General features: G+C 42.4%; 2 protein-coding genes across 2 annotated transcripts in view; both read left to right on the top strand.

Annotated features, from left to right (window-relative positions):
* The first annotated feature begins 1,364 nt into the window (after positions 1–1,364).
* LOC120047233 (zinc finger protein 2 homolog) overlaps positions 1,365–18,831 on the top strand; it is a 102,515-nt gene continuing 85,048 nt past the window's right edge. The window contains exons 1-4 of the mRNA XM_038992763.1: positions 1,365–1,539; positions 2,787–3,166; positions 3,275–3,350; positions 17,722–18,807. Coding sequence (XP_038848691.1) covers positions 2,819–3,166; positions 3,275–3,350; positions 17,722–18,807 — 1,510 coding nt within the window. The 5' untranslated portion in view covers positions 1,365–1,539; positions 2,787–2,818. The remainder of the gene's footprint in view (positions 1,540–2,786; positions 3,167–3,274; positions 3,351–17,721; positions 18,808–18,831) is intronic.
* On the top strand, positions 6,673–13,216 carry LOC120048656 (zinc finger MYM-type protein 1-like). The gene is made up of 3 exons (XM_038994765.1): positions 6,673–6,952; positions 10,159–12,819; positions 12,947–13,216. Exon 2 carries the CDS (start codon positions 10,245–10,247, stop codon positions 12,516–12,518), a length of 2,274 nt encoding a protein of 757 aa, XP_038850693.1. The 5' UTR covers positions 6,673–6,952; positions 10,159–10,244; the 3' UTR covers positions 12,519–12,819; positions 12,947–13,216.

The raw sequence follows: 18,831 nt of genomic DNA, 5'->3' as shown, positions 1-18,831 counted from the left end.
GTTGTTTCCTTCCTTCACCACCTGGGGGCAGCCTGTCATGAAGTCCTGGACCCAGTTGCACAGGGCGGGGTTCAGACCTAGGGCCCCGAGCTTAATGATGAGCTTTGACGGTACTATGCTGTTGAAGGCTGAGCTATAGACAATGAACAGCATTCTGACGTAGGGGCAGTGCGATGGCGATTGCATCCTCTGTGGATCTATTGGGGCGGTAAGCACGTTGAAGTGGGTCTAGGGTGACAGGTAAGGTAGAGGTGATATGATCATTAACTAGCCTCGCAAGCACTTCATGAAGACAGAAGTGAGTGCTATGGGCAATAGTCATTTAGTTCAGTTACCTTTGCTTTCATGGTGGACATTTTGAAGCAAGTGGGGACAGCAGACTTGGATAGGGAGAGATTGAACATGTCCGTAACCCAATTCGCCCTTCCACTCCTTCTAAACAACGCCATTTTTAAAAACTTTGGCAAAGGATAAAATCTACAAAGCTTAGTCCACTCTGTTTGTAACAGATTCTAGTGTTCTCTCATCACCATTTTTGGTAGTGAGTGGAAACGCTAACCGGATGCTTCACACTCATGCATCCTGTTGAAATATCTTGCTGATTATTCTGTCTGTGCCAATATGGCGCCGCGCATTTCAAATTCAAATACGCCATCGGGAGTTTTCCATAGGAATAGGTGGATGACGTCAGCGCTATTGCTATCTATTAACGCTGTCTATGCTTCAATGAGAGGGGGCAGTCTTTCTCCCTGGGTAAAGCGGTGGTTTGAAAATATGTTGTTGACTTTGATGCTCGTGCCCCTCTTCACCACAAACGACTTAAATTATGGGAGTCTCAGACTAAAGTACATAGCGAACGACAGAGCAGCGGAAGAATTTTGTGCAAGTCATCAGGCTCATTCTTTTTTTCTCAGTGGTCAGGCTAGACCCCTGGGCTTCTTCACACCATATTTGGTGTGAAGTGGAAATTCTAACCGGAGGCTTCAGATTTACACATCCGGTAAAACATCTGGTTCCTTGTTCTATGGTTTCCACTAGTTACCAAATCCACAAAGTCAAAATTTGTTCAGAAATAAGGTTAGCACTGTGGTTACGGTTTAAAACCACGTTTTTTTTAGTTTTTTTTTTTAGAAATTGTAGAATAGGTTCCGTGTGGCACAGTTGGTAGAGCATTGTGCTTGTAACGTCAGAGTTGTGCATTCGATTCCCACGGGGGAACAGTACAAAAATGTATGCATTCACTACTGTATAGGAGTGTCTGCTAAATTAGGTATAATGTAAGAAAAAGAAAAAGAGGCGGGGTTTATGACTTTGTGGCTGTGGTAACTAGTGACGACCTTGTTCTTTATGTGGTGGAACGTTGCGGACATAGACCAGGAAGTGCAGCGTTTTAAGGCGTCAACAAAGGAAAGCGAAGCTGTGTGCCATTCTGTCGTTGAGCATTTACAAGATACAAAGTAATTGGCCTTCGTTGTGTTGTTCTCGTTTACAAAGACTAGGCTACTAGCAGCTCAAAGCAGTAGCTAGTTGTCTGCAACAGTAAGTAGAGTTTGCTGCCTGTAATATAATCCTATAACGAGCTATGCTATGTCTGAGGGAGGGGGTTGGTAGCAACATGAATGCTAATGTCATATTGAGGGTTAGCTGACAACGTCACGAAAAGGATGCGCATGCTTCAATGTGGCATAACTCCATGTGTTGTGATTCTGGATAGCCAAATAGCTAACAACAATGACAAGAAGCTGCCGTGTGGGGAATCGTTAATGGCTCGTTTCATATCGTTTTATCTTGTTCTTGATACCATGTCGTGTTTTGGGGTGTTTTTATTGTTGCCACGTCATCTATGCTATTATGGCTCAAATTCGCTAGCTAGCTAACCAAGAAATGTAACGATGTATTTGAGAGACAAGTTCTCATTGTGCAAATGTATTTATGTTTTCAATAAACATTGGAGACGAAATATAGTTTACATGTTGTCAGCAATTTAAGACAACCCCATCTGTTTTGCCTTAGTTGTACAGGCGTCGGTTTTGTTGCTAAACAACCAACCCGTCTATAGGCCTATTATTACTGGTAGGTTGACTGTTAAAAACTTATGCATTTACGTTGATTGTTCATACAGACTTGTGGTTTTACAAATTACCCGATTGTTCAAATCAAATTGTATTGGTCACATACACATGGTTAGCAGATGTTATTGCGAGTGTAGCGAAATGCTTGTTCTTCTAGTTCTGACAGTGCAGCAATGTCTAACAAGTAATAAATATCAAACAATTCCACAACAAAAACCTAATACACACACATTTAAGTAAATTAATTAAATAAGAATGTATAAATATATGGATGAGCAATGTCAGAGCGGCATAAGCTAAGATGCAATAGATGGTATAGAATACAGTATATACACATGAGATGAGTAATGCAAGATATGTAAACATTGTTAAAGTAGCATTATTAAAGTGACTAGTGTTCCATTTATTAAAGTGACCAATGATTTCAAGTCTGTATATGGCAGCCTCTCTGTGCTAGTGATTGCTGTTTAACAGTCTGATGGCCTTGAGATTGAAAAACAGCTTCTGTCTCAGTCCCAGCTTAGATGCACCTGTACTGACCTTGCATTCTGGATGATAGCGGGGTGAACATGCAGTGGCTCGGGTGGTTGTTGTCCTTGATGATCTTTTTGGCCTTCCTGTGACTTATAGTGTTGCATGGTTTATTAATATGATCACTGCTTGGTATAGCTCTCTAAGGGTGATGCTCAATAAAACCTGATCTTTTCCCCACAGAATTCAAATGAAGAAGCACTCCAGTCAACAAGATGAAGAACAAACCTGGGAAAAAGCAACACAACAAAACCAAGCGGACTAAACACCATCGAGACCCCATCAAAACAGAGTGTGGAACACAGTCAGATGATGCTTATTGCAATAGAGAAGAACCAGACATTAGCCAATCACCCTACATTACTAAAGGGGTTTGTATCAGCTCCATCCAAATCAAAGAGGAACCAACAGACTTTGAACAGCAGGGAATGGGAGAGGAACAAAACCGTTCTGTTCCTTCCTTCCAGAAGAAGCACATCAAACATCAAAATACATCCAGTCCTATGACCGGGTGTAGCCAGATATCAAGGAGTCCTATGGTGATGCTAACAAGATTGTCTAATGTAAGAAGAGTTAGTGGTCTTTCCCAACATGTGACAGTTAGTAACTAGACAATAGTATTTAGACTTTTGGTTCATGCATACTGTTTCTTCATCTTTCTAATCCATAAGGTGGTGGTTAAGACTCTTCTGCGAGACACTAAAGTGTGTTTGGTGAAGGAGGAAAACCCAGCTGTGCCCGATGGAGGTAAGGCATAGTTCATACATCCAGTCCACCCTCAACACTGCATTTGAAATGGATGATGGGATTACTTGAACATCACTTGAACATTAATTTAGCAAACTTTGAAATTAATATTTAGCAGAGATATTTCACTCAAGCGTTTTGTTGAATGAGGAAATGTAGGAAAACACAACTATGTTCTGTCCCATCTATCTCTTCTCCCTCTTTCTACCTTCTTTCCACTGCTCTGTCCCTCCCTCTCCCTCAGTCTCTTCTCCTCAGTTCTTTCCTTGTCCACACTGCACCATCTCCTTCACTGACTGTTACTTCCTGGAGAACCACATGAAGACTAAACACCAGAAGCAGTACCTGGCTTTGTTCAAAGGCCATGTCTCAACGAGTAAAACCGTGTATGCCCCCACACACAGCTGTCCCCACTGTAGCTGCATGTTTCATACCCCACGGCAGCTACACGTCCACACCCGTCAGGCCCACCCCTCTCCCTCTCTGAGAAAACTCCACCCCTGCCCCTATTGTGCCCGCAGCTTCCAGTACATAGCCAGACTGCATACTCACTGCAAGGTTTGGCATAAAATGGCTGTCGCTTTCACAGATGGGTACCTCAGTTGCGCTGACTGTGGAAAGAGTTTCAAGAATTGCTGGGGACTGGGGCCTCACCAGTGTCACAAGCCTGAGGACACTAAGCCTGAGAATGGCCCTGTCTGTCTGAACATTGGCATGCCATGCTCAGAGTGTGGCAAAAGCTGCTCTAGTCCTCAGAATCTGCGCATTCACATGCGCACACACACCGGCGAGAAGCCTTACGTCTGTAAGGAGTGTGGCAAGAGCTTCTCAGAAGCCAGCAGTCATTGCAAACACATGATGATACACTCGGGTGTCAAGCCATTCAAATGCCAGGACTGCGGAAAGGATTTTGCCCGGATGTGGCACCTCCGAGTTCACATGACCGTTCACTCTGGCGAGAAGCCTTTATCCTGCCCCAAATGTGACAGGCGGTTTGCATACAGTGATTCTTTGAAGCTTCACCTGCGCACACACTCAGGGGAGAGACCTTTCAAATGTACTGTGTGTGGTAAAGATTTTGCAGATAAAGGTTATCTTAAGTTGCATCTGAAGATCCACAGCAATGAAAGGAACTACCATTGTGGGGTTTGTGGGCTGAAGTTCATAAACATTGCTGCGTTGAAAACCCACCAGCGCACACACACTGGGGAGAGGCCTTTCCATTGCACAGTGTGTGACAAGACATTTTTCCGACACGCACACCTGAAGAACCACCAGCGCACTCACACAGGTGAGAAACCATACACCTGTACTGAGTGCGGCAAAAGCTTCACTCAGTCTGGAGATCTCACAAAACACATACGCACCCACACTGGAGAGAAGCCGTATGAATGTTCTGTCTGCCACGGCTGCTATACCTCTTCAGGGGATCTGGGCAAACATATGAGGATCCACAATGGTTCACGGCCATATCACTGCCAGGAGTGTGACAAAAGCTTCCGCATGGTCGGCCACCTTAAAACTCACATGAGGACCCACACTGGTGAGAGACCGTACTCCTGCCCCCGCTGCCATCGTACTTTTGCTCGCGCCCACCACCTCTCTGGTCACCTGCCTAGATGTTGCTGAATGATTAGATTATTTATATACAGTCAACTCTTTTACTCTTGTTGTAGTTATTTATTAAGGGAACAGTGATGTACAGAATATGGTTTTGTGCCCTACTCTGTTGTGGTAATGCCAATAAATGGTAATGTCAATAAAGGCCTCTATAGTCTGTGAAAGATGGCACGCCTGTTGTCTGGTTCTGATGTATTTTGTGTATGTTTTTTCTTTGAGCTGAAATAAGAGAGCCATATCACATACATTTCAATCTCCCAGTATTCTATTGGTAAACCATCATTGGCCTGCACTGGCTCGTTTTGATATTATACCATGTTGTACATTTCATATTACAATACGCAAGCTATTGAAGAGGATTGATTCAATAATTTAGGCTATTTGTCTTTGAAATCCCAGACCTAGGGCAACATTGTCAGTGTGGGAGTCAACCTGTCTTCCTATGGAGAATCAGGACAGTAAATAAAAGGGTATGCTCTATCCTCTTTACAACAGGTGCTTAATCCATTCAATAACTATCTTCTTGCTAATACAAAGACAACAATTCGTTCTTGATTGTAACCTTTATTTAATAGGGAAGTCAGTTAAGAACAATTTCTTATTTACAATGACGGCCTACTCCGGCCAAACCCGGATGACGCTGGGCCAATTGTTCTCTGCCCTATAGGACTCCCAATCACAGCCGGATGTGATACAGCCTGGATTCGAACCAGGTACTATAGTGATGCCTCTTGCACTGAGATGCAGTGCCTTAGACCGCTGCGCCACTCGGAGTCAGAACTGGCATAGCTACAAAAATTGCTGATACAAAACTGATACTTTTGGCGAGAATTAATATTTATTTAAGAATTATTGCACATAATCCAGGGGTCATTGCTTGATTGGTCAGGTACCGTGAATTATTAATGCAGGAATGGAAATGCTTGTCTATTATGATGACAAGATAGTCAAGTGACCGCTCTAACAATGGAAATACATGTTCTCCCTCAATTTTGGAAGACAGGCGGGACCATTCTAGCCAATGAGAGGGCAGATATACTTGGGCACAACAGGCAGTACTTTACATGCTGACCAGACAGAACACGTCGCGTGCGCGAGCGTCGCAAAATAAATTTAGAAATCCATGTCTTTCAATTATTGCACTCACACTGCTCGGGCGCGCCAACGAGCGTCTGTGACGCCAAGGGCTAAAATAGAAGTCATTCCCATTTCTTTGTTATACCCACGTGGGTGACTGAAATAAGAACTTTGTTGCCGGTAGTCGTGGTAATACAATGAAAGTTTAGATGGATCACCATATAAATTCAAAGATGAAAAAGCCTGGAAGGAGGAGAGATGACTAAACGATTCGATTGGCCGTTTTATGTGTGGATTAATTGTCGGAGTAGAGGTCCTTGTGCATTTCAGGTAAAATAACAACTCAATGTTTATATCCCAGGACAAATTAGCTAGCAACAGCAAGCTAGCTAAATAGGACAAATTAACGTTAGCTAGCAAGTACAAGCTAGCTAGCTAAATTGCCATACATGTTTAATGCTTTTCGACCTGTCCCCAAATTAATGTAATTGGTTCAGAGTTTGTTTTGATATTTTAACCTGCGTGTCGTGATCGCGTTTTGTGTGGGGGGGGGCAAAATACATTTATGCACGATGGCGCACGCGCGCAGCTGGTTTGTGTTCCTTGTTAAGTCGTTTTTCTCCTAGTTGCCGTAATGCAACGTGCATCCACTTATATCCGTACATTTGTAACAACCTAAACATTACGAAACTTCTATTTGATAAAAAAAAAGCCTAACGTAATTCGACACTCTCATAGACCTCCATACAACAAAACAATTATCTCGCGGACAGATTTTAACGAGAGTAAAGCCTCTCGCTTCGCCTCTTCCTCTGTAAGGAAACGCATAATTCTTCCGGTGTAGCTCAACTTTATTTTCTATTTGTGAGTATTTGAAAGAGAAACAGAAAAGTGTTCCTCTCATGGTTAGTATCTTTACAATCAGTATTTGGTGAGAGATATCTAGTCGTCAAAAGGAGTAAGGTAGCTGACATTATCTACTATCTAGCTAATATTGTTTGCTAACGTTAGCCAGGCGAAGAGAGTCAATTTCTGACCCAGAAAGGTATGCAACCTAGCTAATTTAACTAACCTCCCAATGATGACGTAAAAATGTATTCTGCTATCAAATGCTCCACTCTGCTGTATGTTAAACCTTTTGATTTGAGAAAATAACACCGAGGTTCTGTACTGCCTCTGATAGAGGTATGTCCATGTGACCGTTGTAGTAGAGAGAAACAGTGAAGGTGTCCTAACACCCATAGAACCAAGCGGTCAAACGGGGAAATGGTTGAAATCGGTTTTCCACCATAAAATATGGGAATTTTAGAAACACTTAAAATAAGGGCTGTGTTTCTTGTAGGCTTACCCTGGCATGACTTTTTGATAACCATGTACATCTCTCTTGGACAAGGTTACTTTTATCAATATATTCAGCTCTATTTACTCAGATCCAAAAATGCTAATTAGCATCAAAGTAGACATGCAAGACTACAAATTTCATTTTGGATGGGGTAAATATAGGCGAATATATTGAAAAGTCACCTTGTCCTAGAGAGATTCACACGGTTATCAAAACGTCACGCCAGGGTAAGCCTACACGAAACAAACCCCATATTTTAAGTGTTTCTAAAATCCCTATGGGAAAAACAATTGGAACCATTTCCTTGTTTGACTGTTATGTTTCATGGGTATTATGACTCGTACTGTGATGATAGTGTTGTGCAATTAAGGTATGTCGAAGTAAACATACTTCTCCAGTGTTTTGGCTAAGCCAGAATAGTTTTTTCCCAACAGCCTAGTATTTTGTTGGCTTTACTCTGTACTATCAATCTTGCTAGTTTTTGACCATGACTCTCAATTCAGTTCCATTACATTACACCTGAGCCATATGTATACACAGTGCCTTCAGAAAGTATTCATACCCCTTGACTTATTTTACATTTATTGCGTTACAGCCTGAATTGAAAATGGATTCAATATATTTATTTTCCTCACCCACCAATACACGCAATACCTTATAATGACAAAGTGAAAATGTGTTTTTAGAAATTGTTGTAAATGTATTTAAATTTTACTGCAGAAATATCTCATTTACATAAGTATTCACTTCCCTAAGTCAGTACTTTGTAGAAGCACCTTTGGCGGTGATTACAGCTGTGAGTCTTTTTGGGTAAGCCTCTGAGCGCTTTGCATACCTGGATTGAACATTATTTGCCCATTATTCATAAAGGTTCATTATTTATCAATGCTAGACATTTTCAAATCTTGCCATAGATTTTCAAAACTTAATTAGGCCACTCCTGAACATTCAATGTCGTCTTGGTAAGCAACTCCAGTGTAGATTAGGCATTGTGTTTTAGGTTATTGTCCTGCTGAAAGATACATTGGTCTCCTAATGTCTGTTAGAAAGCCGTCTGAACCAGGTTCTCCTCTAGGATTTTACCTGTGCTTATAGCTGTATTCCGTTTTCTTATTATCCCCCCCAAAAATCCCTAGTCCTTGCCGATGACAGGCATACCCATAACATGATGCAGCCACCACCATGCTTGAAAATATGAAGAGTGGTACTCATGTGATGTGTTGTGTTGGATTTGTCCAAAATGCTTTCTATTCAGGACAAAAAGTATATTTCTTTGTCACATTTTTTGCAGTATTACTTAAGTGCCTTGTTGCGAACAGGGTGCATGTTTTGGAATATTTTTATTCTGTACAGGCTTCATTCTTTTCACTCTGTCATTTAGGTTAGTATTGTGGAGTAACTACAATGTTGTTGATCCATCCATTAAACTCAGTAGCTGTTTTAAAGTCATTGGCCTCATGGTGAAATCCCTGAGCAGCTTCCTTCCTCTCTGGCAACTGAGTTTGGAAGAACGCCGGTATCTTTGTATCGACTGGGTGTATTGATACACCTTCCAAAGCCTAATTAATAACTTCACCATGCTCAAAGGGATATTCAGCATCTGCTTTTATTATTTGTACACGTCTACCAAATCGGTGCCCTTCTTAGTGAGGCATTGGAAAAGCTTGCTGGTCTTTGTGGTTGAATCTGTGCTTGAAATTCATTACTCAATTGAGGGACCTTAACAAATAACTGTATGTGTGGGGTACAAAGATGGAGTAATTATTAAAAAATCATGTTAACTACTATTATTGAACACGGAATGAGTCCATGCAACTTATTATGTGATTTGTTAACCATATTTTTACTCCTAAACGTATTTAGGCTTGCAATAACAAAGGGGCTGAATACTTATTGACTCAAGACATTTCAGCTTTTAATTTTTTATTAATAATATCTACAAAACAAATTCCACTTAGACATTATGGGGTATTGTGTGTAGATCAGTGACACAAAATCTCAATTTAAAATTTAGGCTGTAACAACAAAATGTGGAAAAGGTAAAGGGGTGTGAATACTTTTATGAATGCACTGTATATGGCTCTGCATTACACATAACGAGTAATTGGACTATGGTGTCTTCTCTAGGGGGCAGTTTTTTTAAGAGCACTGATGCTCGGCCTGAACATTTGACACGCATCACTTGTAGTACGGTTTTGGAAGCATAAGGATCTTTCATCTTGGCGAGAAATAATTTTCAAAAAAAACAGAGGTTAAAATGATATACCTTTTTATAGTGTTAAGGTTCCCCACACGGCCATATTTCCATGTTACAGCTCTTGTTTACGGAAGACAGTCAACTACCTGTGCTAATTAGCTTACAGTAAGTGTGTATTTTGCATTTGTGAAATTATTTTGATGTGAGATGAAAGTAGAAGGATTTAAGTTTCTAGAACCATACCGCAATTGAGAATTGATTCACGTTTTGGAGTATTTGGCTGTTTTGGCTTGCAGAGCTAATTCGCCCTATAAACAAGATGTAAGGTTCTTGGACTACGGAGTAACGTTAGGCTCCTTTTGTCCAATATTGGGCTATTGTCTTGCTAGCTATTTATTCACCCATTGATAAGCTATGTAAAAATGCATGTTGTAACGAAATGCTCTCCTTAGTATGTACCAGCCTGTTTGTTTTTCCTTTGTAGTGTTGGATAAGATGATTGTCATGATGATTCCTGACCTGGTGTTTCTGCAAGGGTGATGTTCATTCAAATCAAGTCTTTTTTTCCACAGAATGCAAATGAAGAGGAAGATGTAGACAATAACCAATCGACAAGATTAAGATCAAACCTGGGAAAAAGTAACGCAATAAAACCAAGATGACTAGAAGTCATCGAGACCCCATCAAAACAGATTGTGAAACACAGTCAGCTGATGTTGACTCCAGTAGAGAAGATTCAGACATTGGCCAAGCCCACTCTCTCAGCAGTAATGGGTTTACTTTCAACATCATCCAAATCAAAGAGGAGGAAACAGACTTTGAAGTGCATGAAACAAGTGAGGAACATAATGGAATCAGATCAAATTATCACTTGGATTCTAGAGCACTCCACCAGGATTCTGGAACCATCAAAACCAAGACTGAAACAGATTCTGTTCACATTAGCCAAGGAACGGTAGAAATTAAGACTGAGCATGATTCAGAAATCAGAGTGGTTAAGACAGAAACTCTAGTGTACACCCCCTCACACAGCTGCCCCCACTGCAGTTGCATGTTCCACACACCACAGCAGCTACTTGTCCACACCTGCCAGGTCGCGAATTCCGACAACATTGTGGATTTTTTGTTGAAGACCCCGTTTCATTCTTTGGAGTCCACAGAAAGGGTGCGAATTAAAACTGAGGGTCGACCTCTGCCTGAAATCAAGTACATAAGGAAGGATGACAAAGTGAGGAGGGCGTTCAATACCAACTGGTATAAAAAGTATCAATGGCTAACAGGTAGTCTTTCATCAAGCCGCTTGTATTGCTGGCCTTGTCTGCTCTTTGGAACGTTTGAGCCTTGGGCTAAAGGGGGGTTCAGTGACCTGAAGAACATTGACCGTTCAGCTAAACGGCATGACGAATGCCGGGAGCATCTCAACTCCTACGCGAAACTCAAGCTTTTGGGACACCCGAGTCATCATGCCAATCATTCACTCAATGAAGGCCTGCGTATTCAAGCTGCGCAACACAATGAGAAGGTCCGAAGAAACAGGGATGTTCTCAAACGCCTCATTGACAGCATTGCATACTTAGGCTTGCAAGAGTTGGCTTTTAGGGGGCACGATGAGACGGAAAGTTCCGCTAACAAAGGCAACTACAGGGAATTGGCAGAGGTAATCGCACGGTATGATGCTTTACTTGCTCAGCATATGGAATCTTCAACTGTGTTCACTGGAATGTCAAGAACAATTCAGAACGACTTGATAACTGCTATTGCATCATCAATTAAAAGTGAGATTAAAAGCGAAGTTGACGCTGCTCCATTTTTCTCATGGCAAATGGATGAAACTACAGACCATTCGCAGTTGTCTGTCATTGTCAGGTATGTGGATGATCGGGGGTGTGTCCAGGAGCGTTTCTTGGGCTACTTTGATGTGTCAGCTGGGCGAGATGCACAGTCTGTGTTTGATCTAGTGAATTCGGAGATGTCAGAGTTAAACTTTGTGGAGAAACTAGTCGCTCAAACATATGATGGCGCTGCTGTAATGGCTTCTGATTTAAATGGTCTGCAAGCAAAAGTAAGAGCTGTAGCTCCGAGCGCCACCTTTGTGCATTGCTATGCACATCCCCTCAACTCCGTATTAAGCCAGAGCGTGAAGTCCATGCCCAAGACCAAGGTTTTCTTTGCCACACTGGGTGGCTTCGCAACTTTTTTTTGTAAGTCCACCAATAGAATGCTGCTAGAAAAGGCCACTTGTGTAAGTTTGCCAAAAAACGTACCAACACATTGGAATTTCACGTCTAGAGTCGTTAACACAGTGGCAAAAAACTTTGAGCATCTATTGGACACATTCACAAGTATCACAGAGCATCCTAACATGGATGATGACACGATTTTCGATGCAAATGTGTTCAAGACACAGCTGGAAGATTTTCATTTTATTTTTTTACTTCTCACTTTTGAATATATATTTGCTTGCACAGATGTGTTTTTTGACAGTGTGCAACAGAATGCCATGGATGTAGAATTTTCTAAGAGGAGGATTGAGAATCTTATACTCAAGATAGAGGAGCACAAATCTGAAGAAGAATTTAGTGCTATATATCAGAAGGCTTCGAACATGTCAGATGATCCAGAGTTGATGCACAGAAGGAAGCGAAGGCAGAGCACTCAGGATGTAACGCAGACGTACAAATCACTGTACGATTCAATCCATGACAACATCAAGACACAAATAGCACAGAGGTTCCAAAGCCTGGACAGCAGGAGATACATGGAGTTGTTAGATGATGAGAAATTTGAGTCATTCCGGAGTGAATTCCCTGCAAATGCAATGGAAAGCCTGTCCCAGAGCTATGGGTGTTTTTTCAACATGGAAAAACTGAAAAATGAGCTGCAAGTGTTCTACTGTGGTGAGGAGCTTCAAGGAAACAGTCGAAAACTGTGACAGAATCTTGCATTTCAAGGGGTGTGGATTGAATGAAGTGATGCCTGAGGTGTACCGGCTCATGTGCCTAGTTGCAACTATAGGGGCAACGTCAGCGGGCGTGGAGAGCAGATTCTCTCGTCTGAAGAGGCTGAAAAGCTACACAAGGAACACCATGGGACAAGAGCGACTCAGGAACCTGGCAATCCTATCTATAGAAAGGAGAATTCTTAAATCACTACAGAAGAATCCTCACTGGTATGAGAGGGTCATTGACCAGTTTGCCAACCAGACTATGAGAAGAATGGACTTTATATTCAAGGTAACATATTAATAAAACATTGTGCTAAGGTTTTTTATTGCATCTATATGTGTAATAGATTGTATATTTACGTAAATAGTATTTTTTTCCGTCCCAACTGTGTTTTGAATTGGTGTGTTTCCAACAGTGATTGAGACTGGATGGTGGAAACTCCCTGAACTACTGCAAGGGAGTGTAAGGTCCCATGATGCCAGTGATGTCTTAAAAGCAGCTTGTAGCTCTTGTTTGTAAGCATGTGCACATGTCCACAACCTCTCATTCTTCCTCTGGAGACCTCAACCCTTCTCATCCACTGCAGTCTGCGTTGACTAAAGCTATGTGTCATCGAAAGATGTCAGTTTGTTTGACCTCTGCTGCTGCTGCTAAAGACCATTAAAACTTTGACTATTTTGGTGAATGCCGGTTTTCCTTTTCCAGTTTATATGCCTTTTGGACCCTGCACCCAAAGACTTATTTGAACTGTTAAGTTGAGCATGGTTCTTGATTTTGTGTTGTATTTTGTAGTTATTATGGATCCCCATTAGCTACTCTTCCTGGAGTCCAGGAAAATTTAAGGCACTTATAACAGATGATGGTTGTATATGCCCGACTTACTGGCTGGGGATGACAAAAGTGACAATGATTGCTGTGAATTAAGTATGTGAAAGAGGACATGTTTGTTTGGTATTTGCACATTAGACATTACTTTAAAATGAATTATACAGTGATCACTTCAACAGCTGTAGAACATCCTGTCATAACTGATTTGTGTCAATTCATATGCCATCAATGGCCTGCACTGGTTTTGATATTGCGCCATGTCTCACTTGCTAATAATCATACACATTCATTCTATTGAAGATGATTGGGCCAAGCATGTCGGCTACATTGTCATTCCCACATCTTGACAGTGATTGTCTCTACCAATTAGAGTAGGGTTCCTATGCTATTTTCTCCATTCCAGCCATTACAATGAGCCCGTCCTCCAATAGCTCCTCTCACCAGCCTCCGCTGTAGTTTAGACATTGGCTTCAATAACCATCATCTTGCTAATCCAATGGACACATTTAATCTTTGACAACAGTTTTACAGTAAGTACTGCTTTGATAAAGCTAGAAAATGAGAAGGGCGCAACTGCTACAAAACTGATACCAAAAGTATGTGGACACACTTTCAAATTAGTGGATTTGACTATTTCAGTTTCACGCGTTACTGCCAGGTGTATAAAAATTGAGCACACAGCCATGTAATCTCCATAGACAAACATTGGCAGTACAATGACCCGTACTGAAGAGCTCTGTGACTTTCAACGTGGCACTGTCATAGGATGCCACTTTTCCAACAAGTCAGTTCGTCAAATTTCTGTCCTGCTAGAGTTGCCCCGGTCAACTAAGTGCTGTTGTTGCTCCTAGACGTTTCCACTTCACAATAATGGCTCAGCCGCAAAGTGGAAGGTCACACAAGCTCACAGAACGGGACTGCCGAGTGCTGAAGCACATAGTGTGTAAAAAAATTGCCTATCCTCGGTTGCAACACTCACTACCGAGTTCCAAACTGCCTCTGGAAGCAGCCTCAGCACAATAACTTTGTTGGGAGCTTCGTAAAATGGGTTTCCATGGCCGAGCAGCCACACACAAGCCTAAGATCACCATGTGCAATGCCAAGCGTCGCCTGGAGTGGTGTAAAGCCCACCGACATTGGACTCTGAAGCTGTGGATATGCGTTCACTGGAGTGATGAATCATTCTTCACCATCTGGCAGTCCGATCGAAGAATCTGGTTTTGGTGGATGCAAGGAGAACGCTACCTGCCCGAATGCATAGTGCCAACTGTAAAGTTTGGTGGAGGAGGAATAATGGTCTAGGGCTGTTTTTCATGGTTCGTGCTAGGCCCTTTAGTTCCAGTGAAGGGAAAGCTTAACGCTACTGCATACAATGACATTCTAGATGATTGTGCGCTTCCAACTTCGTGGCAACAGTTTGGGGAAGGCCCTTTCCTTCTTTAGCATGGCAATGCCCCCGTGCACAAAGAGAGGTCCAAACAGAAATTATTTGTCAAGATTGGTGTGGAAGAACTTGACTTGCCTGCACAGATCCCTGACCTCAACCCCATCGAACACCTTTGGGATGAATTGAAACGCCAACTGCGAGCCTAATTGCCCAACATCAGTGCCCGACCTCACTAATGTTCTTGTGGCTGAATGGAAGCAAGTCCCAGCAGCAATGTTCCAACATCTAGTGGAATGCCTTTCCAGAAGAGTGGAGGCTGTTTTAGCAGCAAAGGGGGGACCAACTCCGTATTAATGCCCATGATTTTGGAATGAGACGTTTGACGAGCAGATGTCCACATACTTTTGTTCATGTAGTGTACTTTTAACTTTTCCCTTTCTCTGCTGATAACATAGAGATAGAAGACTCATCTTTGTATCTGTGCCATTTATAGCAAAGATTTTTTGATAACTAACCCAAGATAGACCAGAGCTTGTAGTTTCCACGAGCTAGTGAGATCCTATTAGCACGTTCTAGCATTTATTTGCGTATTTCCATTAGGGAACACCTACTCTGTGACGTGTGCGTGTGTAATAACTCAATTCGCCCTTGCACTCCTTCCAAACAATGCCATTTTTGTAAAACTTTGGCAAAGGGTAAAGTCTACAAAATGCAGTCCACTCTGTTAGAGTCTAGTTTTGGAAACCGAGAATTGTATGGAGATCAAATGTTTCATCGATTAGAACATTTGCAGAATGTTGGACAAAATCACCTTGCTCCATTTTCTCCTTCTGCTGGCCTCTGGGCTTCATCTCTTCACCATATCTGGTAGTGAGTGGAAACATCAACCGAATGCTTCACGTGCATACATCCGGTAAAATATCTGGCTCATTGTTCTATCTTTGATTAGTGTCTGTGACAGCATGGGCAGCGGCACTGAGGCAATCTCCATTTTCAGGTAGTCAATTTTCTTCTTCACAATTGGCTGACCCCTCCTGATGGCCTGGTTGGACATGACTGCAACAGGGTCTCCAGAAGGGATCATCCAATGAAGTTGTAAGTCCCACCCAGTTGGCTACATTAAAATGGTGGAATCCCTTAATTGTGCTGCCCATGCTAATTCTGCCTTTTGGCCACTAGAGGTCTCTATCATTCTCTATGGCAGATACTTTTTGGCGAGAATGAATGTTCCTTTAAGAATCCACATCAGGCAATTAGTCAACAGGCGCTAAATCTTTGCACATGATCCAGGGATCTTTGCCTGATTGGTCAGGTTTCATGACTAACAAGCCAGGAAATGCAGCGTCTTTCCGGTTAAAGATGGTGGATAAATGAAGAGGTCCCGCTCAGGCCGTTGATCATTAAAATAAAATGGTAAGTTCCGGTCTGCTTAACGTGGTGGCTCGCCAATGCATTAGCAGTTTGGTCTGGTCTGCTTAGTTCATTGACTGTATATGAACCAGAACATTTAGGGAGTGGGATGTCTTGCTTTCTATTCCATCTCTGTTTCCGGTGACAACAATCAGAAATAAGGTAGCTAGGTAAGCTATTTTCAAAACTTTGCTAGCTTGCTTTTTTATTTATTTATACGAGAGAAACAACTTTTTCGTCTCGTGGTTCTCTTCATAATCAAGATAGCTACATTTGGTGGGTGACAATCATACAAAGTAGCAAGGGTACGTTAGCTAACAGACACGTTTAGCTATCTTGCTACAACTATGCAAGCTAATATAGGTTACCAACGACGACGTAACAATCTAGCTAGGTAGGTTGTAACCAAAAGTTACTCATTAGGTAATAATGATAATGCTGTGTAATGAAGGGCTATGAAGTAGTAGGCTATTGAGTGTTACTAAACCAGACTTCAGCATAACTAATGCAGAATGGGGGTTTCTTACTTTTTACATGTTGGATGGGTTATTATGATCCCTGATAGCTCTCTATCAGGGATCATAATAGGGTGATGTTCAATCAAACCTTGTCTTTTTGCCACAGAATGTAATGTGAAGGTGTTGACCTAACCAGAGACACTCTTGTTAACAAGATGAAGAACAAATCTGTGAAAAAGCAACACAAAATCAAGAGGTCTAAACACCATCGAGACCCCATCAAAACAGAGTGTGAAACACAGTCAGATGATGTTAACTGCAAAAGAGAAGAACCAGACATTAGCCAAGCTCCCTCTCCCAACACTAAAGGGGTTACTTCCAACTCCATCCAAATTAAAGAGGAACCAGCAGACTTTGAAGTACAGAGTCATTGCTTGGATTCTAGAGCACTCCACAAGGATTCTGGAGCCGTCATAACCAAGACTGAAACAGATTCCGTTTACATTAGCCAAGGAACAGTAGAGATAAAAGCGGAGTATGATTCTGATTCTGAAATACACAAGGTGGTGGTTAAGAGAGAAACTCAAGTGTGTTTCATGAAGGAGGAGAATGTGGGTGAAGAAAACACAGATGAGGACCCCGAAGACGGGAGGGATACTGACAGCAACAAAGGTACGCATACACACCCACCCTTAAAATCAGTGTCATCTTAAAATTTGCTTGAATATTTGATATTGACTGACTAGGCTAAATGGTTATATGATATTGACTGACTAGGCTAAATGGTTATTTGATATTGACTAACTAGGCTAAATGGTTATTTGATATTGAATTTAAGATTCATCATGAAAATATAGGACTACTCTCGTTTACTTTTGAAATGTTTGTTATTTTAGTTTATGTCCCTCTTCTGTAAATCAAATCAAATTTTATTCGTCACATACACAGTTTACAGCAGGTAAAAGGTGCAGTGAAATGCTCCCTCAACTATGCAGTACATCAGTCAATAGCAATAATAACAATAAAAAGCGTCAAGTCAAGAATAACAACTCATCTATTATTCTCCCTTTGTCTTTTTCTACCCCTACTTCCACCACTCTCCCTCAGTCTCTTCTCCTCAGTTCTTTCCTTGCTCATACTGCACCATCTCCTTCACCAACCATTCCTTCCTGGAGAAGCACATCAAGTGGAACCACCAGAAGGAGTATCTGGCCATGTTGAGAAACAGTTTTTCAAAGAGCAGTGGAACAGAGACGGTCCCAACACACAGCTGCCTCCACTGTAGCCTCATGTTCCAAACCCCACGGCTGCTTAGCATCCACACCCGCCAGATCCACCCTTCAGCCACTCCCCGGAAACCTGCTCGTCCCCACAGGGTTTCGGTGAAACTCTACACCTGCCCACAGTGTGCCCGCAGATTCAGATACCTGGGCAGTCTGCAAAACCACTGTGAGCTTTCACACAAAATGGCTGTTGTCAGCACCAATGGACACCTCAGTTGTGCCGATTGTGGGAAGAGCTTCAAGAATTGTTGGGGACTGGGACCTCACCTGTGTCACGAACCAGAGGGCACAGAACCTCAGGACATTAAGCCTGTGGTCTGTCTTGAAGTCGGCTTCCATTGCTCAGAGTGTGGCAAGATCCTCTGTAGTCCTCAGAGCCTGAACATTCACATGCGAATTCACACCGGCGAGAAGCCTTATGCCTGCAAGGAGTGTGGCAAAAGATTTGCTGAGAGCGGCAGTTTACGCAAACACCTGCTGATACACTCTGGAGTCAAGGCATTCAAATGCCAGGAATGCGGGAAGGATTTTGCCCGTATGAAGGGTCTCAGGAGTCACATGACCACTCATTCTGGCAAAAAGCAGTACTCCTGCTCCCACTGTGACCGGCAGTTTGGATACAAGTCTAGTCTGACCATTCACCTACGCTCTCACACAGGGGAGAAACCCTTTCACTGCACAGAGTGTGGTAAAGACTTCTCTATCAAGAGAAACCTGAGGCTTCACCTAAAGATCCACAACAATGAGAAAGGCCACCAGTGTGGGGAGTGCGGCCTGAAGGTGATAGACATTGGGGCGTTGAAGACACACATGCGCTCACACACCGGCGAGAGGCCTTACCACTGCACAGTGTGCAGCAAGCAGTTCATTCGACTGGAACACCTGAAGAACCACCAACGCACTCACACAGGTGAGAGACCATACGTCTGTTCTG

This window comes from Salvelinus namaycush, chromosome 5, assembly GCF_016432855.1.
Source record: "Salvelinus namaycush isolate Seneca chromosome 5, SaNama_1.0, whole genome shotgun sequence".
Taxonomy (NCBI): Eukaryota; Metazoa; Chordata; class Actinopteri; order Salmoniformes; family Salmonidae; genus Salvelinus; species Salvelinus namaycush.
Note: the sequence above shows the minus strand (reverse complement) of the source record. Positions and strands in the feature narration are given on the sequence as shown.